Here is a 16,280-nt window from a genome sequence, read left to right as displayed (position 1 = left end):
AGAAGATGTAAATCCTTCATTCGAGTTTGCCCGTACGAAGTCTTCATTTCGGCTGCGATACAAGAATTCGACATTGTTGTGCCTGGTGTTCTCTCAGTTTTATTCAAAAAGTGATAACAATGGCTGCCACAAAAGAAGTTTCCAGCGATCAAAAAAATCTAACCGATTTTGTTAAATCTACACACGTTTGTGATATTAGCAAATCGGACAACAAGATCGACAACGATAGAAGAAACGAACAGCGATACTTATTACTATCGACAACGTATGCCCTTAATTCATCGTGTACTAAGAAACTACATGTGGGATTGCAAGCAACAAACGAAGATTATTTCGCACCAATTGTTAAATTAACGGGTAATTATGCGGACGGAATTTGTCTCGATACCGTCACCTGGCAACAATTTCAACTCAACATGGAACAGATAGGACTGTACTTGAGTGAGAATCAAAAAACCAAACTAAGTCCGATTATTATCAACAATATTTCCATCGGCTTTACCACCGCTTACGGGACGAGGGCTGTGATAGTGACTTACAAGGAAAATGTGGAACAATCCGCGAGTAATGGAGAGACGGAGGAGCAAGCGCAGCCGCCTTTGAAGAAACGAAAAACACACAGTGTCGCTATTGTGATGCAGAAAGCAACTTTTCTCGGCATGGAAAATATTACAAGATGTGTGGATGCTCGATTGTCGCAGCTAGTTTCCATTACCGACACCGTCAACACCTGTGGCAATTACTTAATGAACGAGATAGAATTAAAACTCCCATCGTCTTACATAGATCGTGAAATTATAAAACTCATAGTTAGTGACAATTTTCAAGAAATTGAACGCAATGTACAAACGCAAATAAGAGATTTAACCTTTTTAGATATATTTCAATATTGTATTTGAAGAATTACTTTCGCTCGGCTTTAATGAAATTGTACGTATAATTTTAAATCGTAATTGTTAATTTTATAAAAATAAAAAATAAAAAATAAAAAATTATTTTCAATAAATATGAAATTTTTCCACCTTAAAAATCACAGAGTATATTTTTCCTTTACCCCTCTCTAATATTTCCTTTACTTCTTTACTTTGCGCATAGAACATTCTATCAAAAATAATATCAAATGTTAGTTGAACGCTAAACGAGCAACTTATTTCTAACATAAGTGTCCACAGAGCACCGCTTGTAAGCTCGTAAGCAACGGTGCTCAAAAAACGCTGACGCGAGCGCATCACCGCGAATACGCTTATTAGCATCGTTCCCGCGGCTACTTATCAGCTAATCGCCCGCGGTGCTTTTCGCTTGTACGCGCTCGGGAAAACGCTAGCGCGAGCATGCGGCTGCCGCGGTGGGCCTTCCGGAGCGCGGATAAGCTTATTACTCTCAACATATATCTACATATTAAACATATTCGATGCACGTATTTTTGTTATTGTTATTAAATATTCTTGATTACTTTTTTTATTTATGAGAGCGCGCGTAAACGCCAAATCGTTCATTTCGCAAAATGGATGTACGGTGGAAACATCCTTGGACGTCGATCATCTGCGGGCCTACGGGATGTGGAAAAACAATTTTCGTGAAAACGTTTCTTCGTCATTTATCCGTCATGTCAGATGTTCGATTCGAGAGAATTTTATTTTACTACGCCGAGTGGCAAGATGCGTATCAACGTTTCCAATGCGACGCGAGTGAAAAAGAAGAAGAGAAAAGAACACAAAAAACCAGTTACGATAATGTTACGTCCAGACTCGAGGAAGGATGAGTCGACGGAAGGGCGCAACAACTATCTTTTATTTTCCCGAAGTTAAACGTCTCGTGGCGTTCGGAATCGGGTCGAACGAACTGATAGGTCCGCAAAGCAGGTAAACGACCGTTCGGATCGCTATTACGCTGTTTATTCAGACGTTCGTTCGGTGGTCCCTTTTCGGTCAGGGAATTTAATCCCTTTTACGCGGGATGGGACCTAGTGCGATCTTCGTACTGGGATCGAGAGAGGGGTTAAGAAATGTTTAATTAATAAAAAAAAAATATAATTTTATTCATTATAAAAATAAAAGTTCGAATACATGATATAATATATATATATGTAGGAAGTGCTTACATTATCGTGTGAGTGTGAGTGATTGTGTGTGGTTGAGCTTATCGCTCCGCGGGTGTTACAATGGTACGGAGGGCATCAGTCAGAATGACGAGGGAAAGTCTCTACCGTTAAATTTTAGGTTCTGACTGGTTAATACAATGTAGGTTTAATAATAAAATAAAAGAAAAATTAAAGCATGTGTGTGTATGTGTGAGAGTGAGTAAGAGGATGCGGTATGAAGGAGGGAGAAAGAGAGAAGGGGGAATTTTTAGGTTTGGTTAATCTTGGTAAGATGAGTCGGCTTCCAGGTCGGGCAATTCGTTGCAAAACTCTTCTATCGCTTGGTCGAATTCCGACTCTGAAAGGTGCGGGGAAGTTGGGGGTGAATTGTTAAGGAGGACAGTAGATAGAGAGGAAAATGAACGAGGGGAAAGCGGTAGTTCGGTGACTTCGGGGAAGTAGATTGGGGAGTAGCTGGGGGAGGGGTAGTTAGGCGAGAGGGGAAGAGTGGGTCTAACAGATATTGTTGTTGCACTGTTATTGCGAGTAGCGCAGAATCGGCATTTTACCGACGTTCGAGTCCTCTGACTCCTGCGAATGACTGTTTGGCTTGGACTGCCGGATCTGGTTTTCACTATGAAAACCAGCGTTAATATAATATACGTAATGCGTTATATCTCACGAGGGTTAATAGCGTAAATTAAATTGGACGAATGTGACTTACTTTTTGTTTCGTAGGTGAAGGTGTGGAGTCTCTTAATGTGCCGGATTGCCGGGTTCCAGATTAGCCAGGCGATGAGTGCACTGGTATAAATTTTTTATAGTTTTCGCGGTGCCACGGCACTTAATGAGACTTATGTTAACTGAAGACGCACGCACAGAATAAAACAAGTGTTAAGTAAATGAAGTGGTAAGCAGGTGCTAAGTAAGACAGTGAGTGGCCCTTTGGGTCCTCTTTTTATATCTCTTTTTTAGGGGTGTATTCTAATTTCTAAGAGTGGGAATCTTCCAAGTCTCTAACGAATTAAAAATTATGCCAGTGCCCTCGTTAGGCGGGGTGTTTCTCCTACTTTTCGAATTTTTACCCGTGGTGATCGTCGATTGGTGATCTCGATATCAGTTGAGCATTAGATTTTCCTTGCGCACGTGATCTGATTAGAAAGAGTCTTACTATCGTTACTGTATATGTCGTCACAGGAGTTTCATCATTATTGATTTAGTTACGTTTGTCGGATATTTTCTTAGAGGGAATTTTATTATCTTTTCGATATCAATTTATTCTTCCGTTGGAAAATTCTATTTCGAGGATGTCTACTGATTTTTATTTATTTTTAGGCGACTGGCGCGGTTTCGTCACCGGTCTCTCGCGTCTTTCCCACGGTTCCTCATAGATATTGATATTGATAAGTGACTAAATGTTTAAAGAAATACGTGGCGCAAGATGCTCTATTTACTGAACGACTTATTTTTATCACCGATCGATTATCGTTGCCGCAACATTGCGGTAGGAAGGAATCGTGGAGTCGCCAGGACGTAACAATAATAAAGCTTTGATAAAATCGAAGAAAAATATCATCGAATTTCGCGAGGGGTTATCGCGTCCGGAAGATTATTCCAGCGATGCGCTTTCGCCAAAATTAATAATAATTGACGATCTTATGAGGGAATCTTCGTTGTGCGACGCTATCGTAGATCTGTTTACCAAAGGAAGTCATCATAAAAATGTCAGCGTTATACTCATCTCGCAAAATCTCTTTCATCAAGGTCGCGGACAGCGTGACATATCTCTCAACGCAAATTACATAGTAGTTTTCAAAAATCCACGCGATCGCGCTCAAATACGTCATCTAGCGCGCCAGATATATCCCGACGATCCAAAATTTATGGAAGAAGCCTACTATGACGCTACATCGAGACCTCACGGGTATTTATTGCTCGATTTGAAACAATCGACTCCAGACGAATATCGCTTTCGTACGTGCATCTTTCCCGACGATACTCTGCATTACGCTTACATTCCGCGCAGATCGAACAATAGAAGTGGGGGCGTATAAAAGGGTAAAATTCCTGTTCGCAACTTGTCAATCGTGTAATTATAGCGTAATGGTGAAAAAAGAAGATCCTGATAAAAAGTTGACGACATCGAATAGTGCAATAAAGTATGCTAGACGGTCTATCGGAGAGAGAAACATATGTCTTTTAAAAACTTTGTGTCATTTTGAAGAGTTGTTTCGAAACTGATATTAACGTATTGACCCGAACCTAATAGTATAATATTATAATTTGAAATTTTTGATGTTTGCAGAAAAGTTCTAGTTAAACGTGGTAAATACGATAAACAATGATGAGATCTCAAAATACGTAAAATAGCATCACCTTGTACATGTGTAATATTATATATCACAAAAATATTACGTAAAGCAGAAGTAAATAAATATTGATGATTAGTGATTGATCTTATTATTTTTGAGTTAATAGCTGATTCTACATCTGAGTCAACAGCTAATTCTGATTCTTTCTCTATATTTGCATACGATACTTTTGAATAATTAAGATAATTTTTTTCATTTGCAAAATTATTGGGCTAATTTAATATAGTATGTTGATGATTTATGAAGTAAAATAAATTTATTTTCTTTTATTATTGAATTAGAAGTACAATTTTACTTACTTCAGTGGAATTTTAAATTTAAATTATAATATAATAATTAATTAACTGGAATATTATATCATAATATTCATTAAAATTATTAACAATAATTAACCACTTTTTTGGTTTCAGTTAAATATGAATTATTTATTATTAAAAGGATCTTTTAGATTATTATTAAAATAATCAATTTTTAAATCGAAATTAAATGTAAATTTACTTTAAAAGAATATATAAATAATAATTTGTAAGATTTATATTAAATATTAAATATAATTTTTAAATGCAATTTAAATGTTATAAATTAACTAAAATCCTAAAAATAATGTTTGTTAGCTAACTAATATTTTCAATCAATGGATTTTTCTATATATTCAATGATTAAACCAATAATTAAAATAATTAAAAATGAAGATGATGAGAATAACATAATTTTATTTATAGAAAAGAATATATAGATTAAAAGAATTAGTAAAGTAATTTCAATATCAAAAATTAAAAAAATTAATCTAATTTAAAAAAATTGAATTCTAAAAGATATACGTGATTTAGATAAAGGATCAAATCCATATTCGAATGGAGAAGTTTTTTCTCGATTTTTGAATAGTTTTAAGGAAATTATAAAATTTAATAGTAAAATTATTAGTGATAATATTATAAGTATCATTAATATAATTAAAATAAATAAAATTATTTATATTAAGATAAAGTTAATTTTTTTAATTGGAAATTAAATGTATTTTTATGTATACTATATAAATTTTTAAAAATTATTAAAATTATTTAATAAGTTAAATTTAAGATTAATATCTTCATCAATAAATTGAGATATATTGTATAAGAATAATCAAATTACATTTACAAAATGTCAATATCATACAGCAGCTTCAAAGCCAAAATGATGAATTTTTCTAAAATGTAGGTAATTTATTCGTAAAAGACAAATTAAAAGGAATATTGTTCCAATAATAACATGTAATCCATGAAATCCTGTTGCAATAAAAAATGAAGATCCATAAATTGAATCTGCTATAGAGAAGGGTGATTCATAATATTCAATGATTTAATGAAAAGTGAAGTATAGCCCTAGTATAACTGTTAAGATTAATCTTTTATTTCTTTCATAGAAATTTTTATTTAATGTAGAATAATGAGATCATGTAATTGTTATTTCTAAAGAGATTAAAATAATTGTATTTATTAATGGAATATCAAGTGGATTAAAAGGTTTTATTCCTTGAGGAGGTCATAATTGTTTCTAATTTCTATAGAAGGGGCTAAAGAAGAGTGAAAATAAGCTCAGAAGAAAGAAATAAAGAAAAAGATTTTAGGAATAATAAAAAGGATTATTCCAATTCGTAGAAAAGAAATCTTTCAAAACTAAGAAGGTATGAGATCCTTGAAAGGTAGACTGTCGGATTACATCTCGTCATCATTGGTATATATTATAATACATAAGAATGTGCATGATATTGAGAAATTAAAATTAAATAATTTATTTTATGGAATCATATAATTATAGAAATAAAATTATTAAATAGACTAAAAGAAATAATAATTGGTCAGGGACCAATAGAAACTAAGTAGAAAGTATGATTTTGGTTAATTTTTGTCATATTCATATATTTAATTTAAATTTAGTAATTTATATAATTAAATTTCTCTTCTATGTAATGTTGATAAAATTGAGAATACGCAAGCTTGAATAATTGAAACTGAGATTTCTGAAATTAAAAGAAGTTGTGAAAAAATTATAATTATACAAATGAATTTATTATTAATAATTTCTCCTGAAGAACCTAAGAGGGATAATAAGTGTCCTGCAATTATATTTGCAGTTAAACGAATAGCTAGGGTAAAAGGACGAATTATTAGACTAATTGATTTGTTACGTCCAGACTCGGAGAAGGATGAGTCGACGGAAGGACGTAACAACTATCTTTTATTATCCCGAAGTTTAAACGTCTTGTGGCGTTTGGAATCGGGTCGAACGAACTGACAGGTCCGCAAAGCAGGTAAACGACTGAGTCGCTATTACACTATTTTCGGAAGTTCGCTCGGCGGTCCCTTTTTGGTAAGAGAATTTAATCTCTTTTACGCGGGATGGGACCAAGTGCGATCTTTATCTAGGAACGAGTGGGGAATTAATAAAAGGTTTACTTGATTTTAATTAACAAGTTTAAATTTATTCATTTTAAAATTATAATGATAGGTATACATAAAAAAAAGAATAATATTAATAATAAAAATATAATGCTGCTTGAGTTTTTAATATGTGCGTGTGTGCATGTGTGTATGTGTTTAATTCGCGGGTGTCATATTAATACGGAGGGCATCAGTCAGAATGATGAGGGAAAGTTTCTACCGTTAAATTTTAGGTTCTGACTGGTTAATACAATATGAAGATTTAATAATAAATAACAAAAAATACATGTGTGTGTGTGTGTGTGTGAGAGTGAGTAAGAGAATGCGGTATGAAGGAGGGAGAGAGAGAGAGAAGGGAGATTTTTTGGCTTTAGTTAATCCTGGTAGGACGAGTCGGCTTCCAGGTCGAGTAATTCGTTGCAAAACTCCTCTATAGCTTGCTCGAATTCTGATTCTGAAAGGTGCGGGGAAGTTGGGGGTGAATTGTTCAGGAGGACAGTAGATAGGGAGAAGAAGGAACGAGGGGAAAGCGGAGGTTCAATGATTGGGGTGATATATTCGGGGAAGTAGATTGGGGAGTAGCTGGGGGAGGAGTAGTTAGGCGAGAGGGGAAGAGTAGGTCTAACAGATACTGATGTTGAATTGTTAATATGAGTAGCGCAGAATCTGCATTTTACAGGCGTTCGAGTTCTCCGACTCCTGCGAATGACTGTTTGGCTGGGCGATAAGGTGTGAGTAATGCCGGATCTGGTTTTCACTATGAAACCAGCGTTAATATAATATAACGTAATACGTTATGTCTCGCGAGGGTTAATAGTGCAAAATAAATTGGATGAATGTGACTTACTTTTTATCCCGTAGATGAAGGTGCGGATTTTACTAAGGTGTTGAGTTGCTGGGTTCCAGATTAGTCGGGTTGCAGTCAATCAACGATGAGTACACTGGTATAAATTTTCTAGTTTGTTTTTCACGGTGCCAGGGCACTTAATGAAACTTATGTGAAACTGGAGAGTACGCACGCAAGTAAGTAAGTAAGTGGCTCTTTGAGTCCTCTTTTTATATCTCTTTTTTGGGGGTGTATTCTAATTTCTAAGAGTGGGAATCTTCCAAGTGCCCTCATTAGGCGGGGTGTTTCTCCTACTTTTCAAATTTTTACCCGTGCTGATCGTCGATTGGTGATCTCGATATCAGTTCAAGTCTCTTGAGCATTAGATTTTCCTTGCGCACGTGATTTGATTAAAAAAGGTCTTACTTCCTTATAATTATTTTTATCGATATTAATGTAGCTGTCGTTACTGAATATGTCGTCACAGGAGTTTCATCATTATTGATTTAGTTCAGTGCTCGGATTTAGTTGCACATTTCGGCCCGATTCCGTGGTTCACGCCTATTGCCCCCCACTCACCGCTCGTACGTTAGCGACGAGTCGCCAGATATGCGTAACTAAGGACCGCGACGCTTTGTCTCAGGAGCGTCCGTATATAAGAATGCCCAAATATAATAATAAGACAATACTTCTCTATAATTAAAAGTTTTTCTTCAATATTTTATATCAATGAAATATAAAATATTGAAGAAAACTTTTAGAATTTTGATAATTTTCGCGGTGCATTTTAAAAAAAATATTGTCTTATTTATTATATTTGGGCATTCTTACATATGAACGCTCCTGAAACAAAGCGTCGCGCTCCTTAGTTACGCGTATCTGGCGTCTCGTCGCTAACGCACGAGCGGTGAGTGGGGGGCAATAGGCGTGAGCCACGGAATCGGGCCGAAATGTGCAACTAAATCCGAGCATTGATTTAGTTACGTTTGTCGGATATTTTCTTAGAAGGAATTTTATTATCTTTTCGATATCAATTTATTGTTCCGTTGGAAAATTCGATTTCGAGGATATCTACTGATTTTTTATTTACTTTTAGGCGACTGGCGCGGTTTCGTCACCGGTCTCTCGCATCTTTCCCACGGTTGCTCATAGATATCGATATTGACAAGTGACTAAATGTTTAAAGAAATGCGTGGCGCAAGATGCTCCATTTACCGAACGACTCATTTTTATCACCGATCGATTATCGTTGCCACAACATTGCAGAAGAAAGGAATCGTGGAGTTGCCAGGACGTAACAGATTCAATAATAACTATAAAAGATATTAAAATAAATGGGGTTCCTTGAGGGGTAAGATGGGCCAATAATTTATTTAAATACTTAAATATTCTATATAAAATTATAGAAATTCAAAGAGTTAATGATAAGGATAGATAAAATCTTAGTTGACTAGAAATTGTAAAAATATAAGGGAATAGGCCTATTAAATTAGAAATAATAATTAAAGAAAATAGTCGCGCGCGTTTGTATGTGATGTTACCGGTTAGATCGATATGTCTTTGATATATTATTGTATTACACATTAGTGTAATATAGATATAGAATAATCGAGAGGGGAACATATATGAAATGGTATATTACGAGGCCTTTGGAATCACATTAAATCTAAATATTTATGTTCATATTCCTAGATTGGTATACAAATATATATTTGTATTTTTTATATACTTTTAAACCAATTCATAAATATGACTGTCAATATTTAGATTCAATGTGATCTCAAAGACCTAGCTAGCAAAAATCATTTCACATCCGTAGCAAAAGCGTTTTGTATTGATGTATCGTAGATTATGAGACATAGACAGCAAGAGATACATTGAATTATAAGAAACATGCAACTACAAGAGATATGTCGAACAAAAAGAAATTTAAGCATTTGGTTGATTGTTTTACTTACTCTTTATTTTATGTGCTTTTAGACTTTATTTTATGTCCTCTATGGTACTTCGTCAATGTGCGCTGCACTTCTGCGTTTTAACAATTTTTTTGCAATTGTATGAAATGCTAATAATACAATTTGACTCACAATCAGTCAATTATACATAAGTACAAGTTATCCCTTTCCTGCAGCAAAACATTGTAACATAACGAAAATCTGCAATAAATATAAACGAATTTGTGTAGCTACAATAATATCTTAATAAGAATTTTAGGAAAGAATAACGGCATTCGTATCAAATATAAGAATCAAGTATAAGTTCACGATAAAATACCAGAAGTTTAAAATATCCGATTAACACTTTTGAGGTTAATTTGTGTTGGATTTGTAAATAATGTTTTATCAAAAATTATCAAATATGTATACAAAATATTATACAAAATATCTTTTATGCGAGAATATCTTCAATATTTTTATGTTTAATGATATAATTTAAAAGAGAAAGGAAAGATTACCTACGATTAAAATTACGTTGCATCGTAAGCGATTACATGCAGTAGAGAAAAGGTCAGCGCCGGCAATTCCGGAAATTACGTATCTAAATAAATGGCGCTAGTCATATCCGCTAATATAGTTAATATTTTGGGCGCGTTCCACTTCATGACCGCAACGCTCACGATATCATTTCATCTTTGTTGTTCCTCAAAAGTTAAACAAAGACAGATGATGCTCGCAAGCGTTGCGCTCGTTAAGTGGAACGCGCCCTTTGTACATTCTATACATAACTCCAAAATTGCATAATATGGATGTTAAGCATGTTCTCAGAGTAATTATATTATAAATATATATATATCTATAATATATTCAATATAAATATTCGAATGATGTATGCTGTCTGGAAAATATATATCATATCAAATATTCTATACAATATTAATATTAATTATTAATATTTTATTAAATATTATAAATGTGCATATTAATTATTGAAAATTTTTTGATATTTATTAAAATATTATTTTATGTTTAAAAATGTTTCAAACATTTTCTCTTTTTCTGTTTGTTTAGCATGAAAACAAATTCTACATTATGCAAAATGTCATGAAGATCATGTGCTTGGGCTCTATAATATATAATAATGACGAAAATGTTGGACGTACATAACTTATAATACATGATAGTTAATTATTGCAGTCAGCATGTGATTATTATGAGCGGACAAAATAACGTCAATATCTGAGCTCACATTTTTCTTCATGTGCACGTTAACTTATGCTCATGATATGTATCATCATAATATAATTACAAAACACACATCATATTTCGATAAATATCAGAAGATCATGACGTGATGAAATCTGATCATCATGCATTGCTATCTGGGTTGGTATGCAATAAACATGTTGCCGTAAGCTTTATCAAAATCTTATCAATAGCTTGAAAAAATTTTCTAGTTTCTTTTCTAGTTTCATTAAAAATAAATGTATTTATAAATTTATTATTGTTGCATAATGTGATTCGGATTAGCCGCGCTGACCGTACACCGTGAATCGGTCTTTAGCTCACGCGTAGAGCGACACCTGTGGTGTGGAGTTCGAGGCGAGGAGGTTAGGGTTAGGCTGATTATTGTTCGCTGGCCGCCGGTTGCGGCTCGGGAATTACGAATAACCCAGCGAATAATACATGGTGGCAGCGTCGTACTTACGCCCAAAGAAATTGCAAAATTCGTACATTTTATATATCTAACGAGAATTTGACGAGAACAGTAAGAGAGAACCGACGATTTTCTCAGTGTTCTATACTCAATATACGGACGTCTTAACCATTTCAAGATGTCGGATACGGTAATTGTGCAGCCGGGCGTAACGAGCCCTTTGATTTCAATAAACCTCAAAATTGGGACACTTACAAATCGCGATTCAGTCGTTACTGCATTGTGGCAGGAGTAAAAGAATCAGAGCATCAAGTGAATTCTTTATTGTACGCAATGGGACCGAGGGCGGAAACTATTTTTACGTCGTTCGGTTTGAGTGCAGCAGAAGCGAAAGACATTGCTAAAGTGAGAGAGAGGTTCGATGGATTCTTCAATGGGAGGAAGAACATCATTTATGAACGTGCAAAATTCAATATGAAAGTGCAATCCCCAAGGGAGAGCATGGAAGATTTCATTACGGATCTATGCAAATTGGCTGATTCCTGTGAATATGAGAACTTCCGTGAACAATTAATTCGTGATCGTATTGTTGTAGGCGTTGCCGATTGTCGCCTCTCTGAGAGGTTACAGCTCATTGATGGATTAGATTACAAGAAGGCCGTGGAAGTAGCCAGGAGCTACGAGGCAGTGCAAAAGCAGAATCAATTGTTGCGTTCAGAAGTAGCAGGAGCGGGAACTGTTGTGAACCGTGTACAAAAGAAGAGCAACGTACGTAAGGAGAAGACTTATTCGACTCCATGGAAATGTTTTGGTTGTGGGAGCGACAAGAAGCATGCAAAGAAAGCTTGTCCAGCTCGCAATACAAAGTGCAACAAATGTATTAAAGTGGGTCATTGGGCTAAAGTGTGCAAATCCGGGAAGTCAGAGGCGAAGTCCGAGGGCGCTAAACACAAAACAGCCGTACGGCATGTGGAAGACGACTCTCGTGCAGACTCATTCTTCGTGGCAACTGTGAACCAATCACAAATAAAGACTGATGAACCCTGGCGGGCTGACGCAACTGTAAAGAGTGTTACAGTGAGCTTTCAGCTTGATCCCGATGCTAATGTGACTATTATTATAGACCGTGTTTACTTCGGGAATAAAAAGACTTTCGGTAACTTACAACCCGCGGACAGAAAATTGGAAAGTGCTTCCCGTGATTTGTTGAAATGCATTGGCATGTTCACTGCGACGCTTCGTTACGGAGGTCAAGCGCAAAACGCTAATGTGTTTGTAGTAAAAGGCCTTCGACAAAATTTATTAGGACGAGTCGAATGCGTCGGACTAAATCTGGTGATGCGGTGCTCGCAGGTTTCTGTTCAAAGTACTGTACGACCTTTTACGGAGTTTCCGAGATTATTTAACCGTTTGGGTGTTCTGAAAACGCCGTATTAGACTTCACGACAACGCGAAACCGTTTTGTTTGTCTCAACCGCGTCGAGTACCATTAGCGTTAATGCCGAAATTAAAAGAGAAGCTAGATGAAATGTTAAAGATGAGAGTAATCAGCTGGTAGAAGAACTTACTGATTGGTGCAGCGGTATTGTTTTAGTGAAGAAGCAAGTTGCTAATGATATTCGTCTTTGTGTCGACTTGACCAAGTTAAATCAGGCTGTAGAACGAGAGTATCATCCTATGCCTGTTGTGGAGCACACGCTAGGTCAATTAAAGGGGGCAAAATATATAACGAAGCTTGACTGTGTGTCAGGATTTTGGCAAGTATTGTTAAGCGAGAATTCCAAAAAGTTAACTACATTTATCACTCCGTATGGAAGGTTTTGTTTCCGCAGACTTCCCTTTGGAATCTCATCGGCTCCTGAATTTTTCCAAAAGCGTGTTTCTCAAATTCTAGAAGGCTTACCAGGAGTCGCTAATCATACGGATGACATTCTAGTATGGGGAGAAGATATTCAAGAACATGATTCTAGGCTTCGTGCCGTGTTACGCCGTTTAAACGAGAATAACATCACCTTGAATGCCAGCAAATGCCAATTTTGTGTACAGGAGACGATGTTTCTTGGCCATCGTATTTCGGCTGATGGTATCAACCCAGATCCGTCGAAAGTCGCCGAGCTGACAGCACCGAAAGATGTTTCAAGTGTCAGATCCTTCTTGGGTATGGTGAACTACCTAGGGAAATTTGTGCCACGATTGTCAGAGACTCTAGCTCCGATTTATAATCTGCTGAAGAGCAAAAACGATTTTATATGGTCAGATTGCGAGAAGGCGTTCAAATCAGTTCTGAAAGTGTTAACCAGTTCTCCTTGTCTGCCAATATTCGATCCTAATCGTCGAACTGTTGCATCAGCAGATGCTTCATCCTACGGAATTGGAGCCGTGCTGCGCCAGGAGGATGAGACTGGCGTACTTCGTCCTATTGCCTACGCTTCCAGAACTTTAACTGATACTGAGCGATGGTATGCTCAGATTGAAAAAGAGATTTTAGCTCTCATCTGGGCATGTGAGAGACTCCACGACTTTGTCTATGGGAATTTTTTTTACTTGAAAACAGATCATCGTCCACTAGTTCCGTTGCTGATGACGAAGAATCTCGACGAGCTATCGCCTCGTCTTCAGCGAATGCGTATGCGATTAATGCATTACGATTTTGAATGTTTCTTTACCGCTGGTAAGGATATTCTTGCTGCGGATTACCTGTCCCGTTCCTCCTTGAAGACGTCGTGCACCTTGAATCTAGGTGAGGAAATTTCTGCCCATGTGCAATTTGTACTCGAACAATCACCGGTTTCTGATTCAACACTATCAAGACTATTGGAGATGCAAGCAAAGGACCATGTGTATTGCGAGCTTGCAAAGTACATTCAAGATGGATGGCCGTGCAAAGGGAAAGTTAGCGCTCCAGTGAGACCATTCTTCAACTATCGAGCAAATCTAAGTTTAATTTGTGGTTTCATCATGTTCGGAGATTGGTTCTACATTCCTCCAGAACTTCGGCGAGAGGCCCTAGAAGCCATTCACAGTGCCCACCAAGGCATTGAAAAATGCCGTGCCCGTGCTAAATATAGCGTTTGGTAGCCAAAACTATCAGCGGAATTACAACAATTAGTCGATGGTAGTGCAGTCTGTGTTCAAAACAGACCTAGACGATCTGAGCCGTTGAAGCCATCAAATTTTCCAGATCGACCGTGGCAAATTATTGCTATGGATTTATTTAAACACAATACTAATTGGTATCTTCTGGTTGCAGACTTTTATTCCCATTATCCAGAGGTGTACCAGTTACCTAATTTGCGATCGTTGACCATAATCTTAGGACTTAAGGACATTTTCGCTCATCATGGAATTCCAGAAGTTATTAGATCTGACAATGGAACACAATTTGACCCATTACGTACAACAGAATTTCAAGCCTTTAGAAAGTATTACGGATTTGCGTATGAGACATCGTCGCCTCATTTCCCTCAAAGTAATGGGTTTATTGAGGCAATGGTAAAAACGGTAAAAAGTGGCCTAGAAAAATCCAAGGATTTTAGCGTATGGCTACTGGAATACCGCGCAACACCACTAAAATGCGGTTTTTCCCCTAGTGAATTAGCCATGGGTCGAAGGATCAAATCTCTTCTCCCTATTACACCTTCCCTCCTGGTGCCAAAAATTGTAGACCGCGAGAGACTTTTATCCAGAGAGAGGGAGAGGATTCGTCGCCAAAAGGAAGATTTCGATAAACGTCATCACAAGATTGAACGTGATGATCTGGAAATTGGAGATTGTGTCTGGATTCGGGACTTACGCCGTTGGGGCATCGTGAAAAAACATGCGAATCAACCGAGATCCTTCATTGTGCAGTCGGATTCGGGGGAGTACCGTCGTAACCGAAGTCACTTACATCGTTTGGATGCATCCCTTGGATATTTTCATATCTTAAAGGATGCGCCCGAGGAACAGGAGTGGGGTACTCCATCGCAATCTCCAGAGAAGCTTAAGTCACCTTCGCCTGTTGTAAAACAGAAAAAGGTAGTGTCACCCATCTCAAACGAGGAAGTAGATGGTACTAAGGAGGAAAAAGACGCCACCAATCCAGTTCATCAAACACCGGGGAAGGTGTATCCTACGCGTGACCGCAAGAAAGTTAGCCGGTGGGGCTACGAAACCTTGGGCGGTTCAAAATCGTCAACAAAAAAATAAATAACTTTATCAGTGTAGCTTATATCTTCGGAAAAGGGGAGATGTTGCATAATGTGATTCGAATTAGCCGCGCTGACCGTACACCGTGAATCGGTCTTTAGCTCACGCGTAGAGCGACACCTGTGGTGTGGAGTTCGAGGCGAGAAGGTTAGGGTTAGGCTGATTATTGTTCGCTGGCCGCCGGTTGCATGCGCACGTTCGATTACGGCTCAGGAATTACGAATAACCCAGCGAATAATACAATTATAAAAATTTATAAATTATTAGAAAAAATAAATAGAAATGGAAATAAAATATAAATAGAAATGTATAAGATTTATACACATTAATCTTACAGATTATGTTTTATTAATGTTACTTATATCTATAGCTGCATATGATGCGAGATAAATAATTATATAATGACAATCATTTAACAAATACATTTGAGTACATTATATAATATTCCTTTTTATATCTTTTAGTTTTGATATATAATCAGGAGACAAGACAGATTAGTCAGATAATTTATAGCATAGCACAAGCATATAGTAATATATTTTAATTTTGATTATAGTAATTTAAAAAAAAAAACGTTTATCACTTTTATAAAAGTACTTGATTTGTTTAACCTGTCTTGTAGATATGTAGCATACACATCATTTTTACACTAATCGCTTGTGCTATGTATACTTGACTAACCTGTCTCGTAGATATGTAGAATACGTACATCATAACTTATATTATATTATAACTCATATACAATATTATTAGCATAACTTTATATATAATTAGCAAGGTTTATTCTAATCTTAATA

At 36.3% G+C, this 16,280-nt stretch overlaps 1 protein-coding gene across 1 annotated transcript; it reads left to right on the top strand.

Annotated features, from left to right (window-relative positions):
* The first annotated feature begins 4,183 nt into the window (after positions 1 to 4,183).
* On the top strand, positions 4,184 to 15,483 carry LOC138941627 (uncharacterized). The gene is made up of 5 exons (XM_070311470.1): positions 4,184 to 4,239; positions 4,386 to 4,405; positions 11,474 to 12,661; positions 12,833 to 14,329; positions 14,546 to 15,483. Exons 1-5 carry the CDS (start codon positions 4,184 to 4,186, stop codon positions 15,481 to 15,483), a joined length of 3,699 nt encoding a protein of 1,232 aa, XP_070167571.1.
* Positions 15,484 to 16,280: the final 797 nt, after the last annotated feature.

This window comes from Polyergus mexicanus, unplaced genomic scaffold (genome assembly GCF_030449975.1).
Source record: "Polyergus mexicanus isolate NDT 795.1 unplaced genomic scaffold, iyPolMexi1.0 SCAF_20, whole genome shotgun sequence".
Taxonomy (NCBI): Eukaryota; Metazoa; Arthropoda; class Insecta; order Hymenoptera; family Formicidae; genus Polyergus; species Polyergus mexicanus.
This window is presented reverse-complemented; position numbering and strand designations above follow the sequence as displayed.

Bases quoted from the DNA above. Each gene is read 5' to 3' on its own strand.
- LOC138941627 (XM_070311470.1), top strand. From the start codon at position 4,184: ATGGTGAAAAAAGAAGATCCTGATAAAAAGTTGACGACATCGAATAGT. The intron at 4,240-4,385 runs GTATGCTAGACG...TGATGTTTGCAG, and splicing joins ACATCGAATAGTGCAATAAA to AAAAGTTCTAGTTAAACGTG. The intron at 12,662-12,832 runs GTACTGTACGAC...GAAATGTTAAAG, and splicing joins CTCGCAGGTTTCTGTTCAAA to ATGAGAGTAATCAGCTGGTA.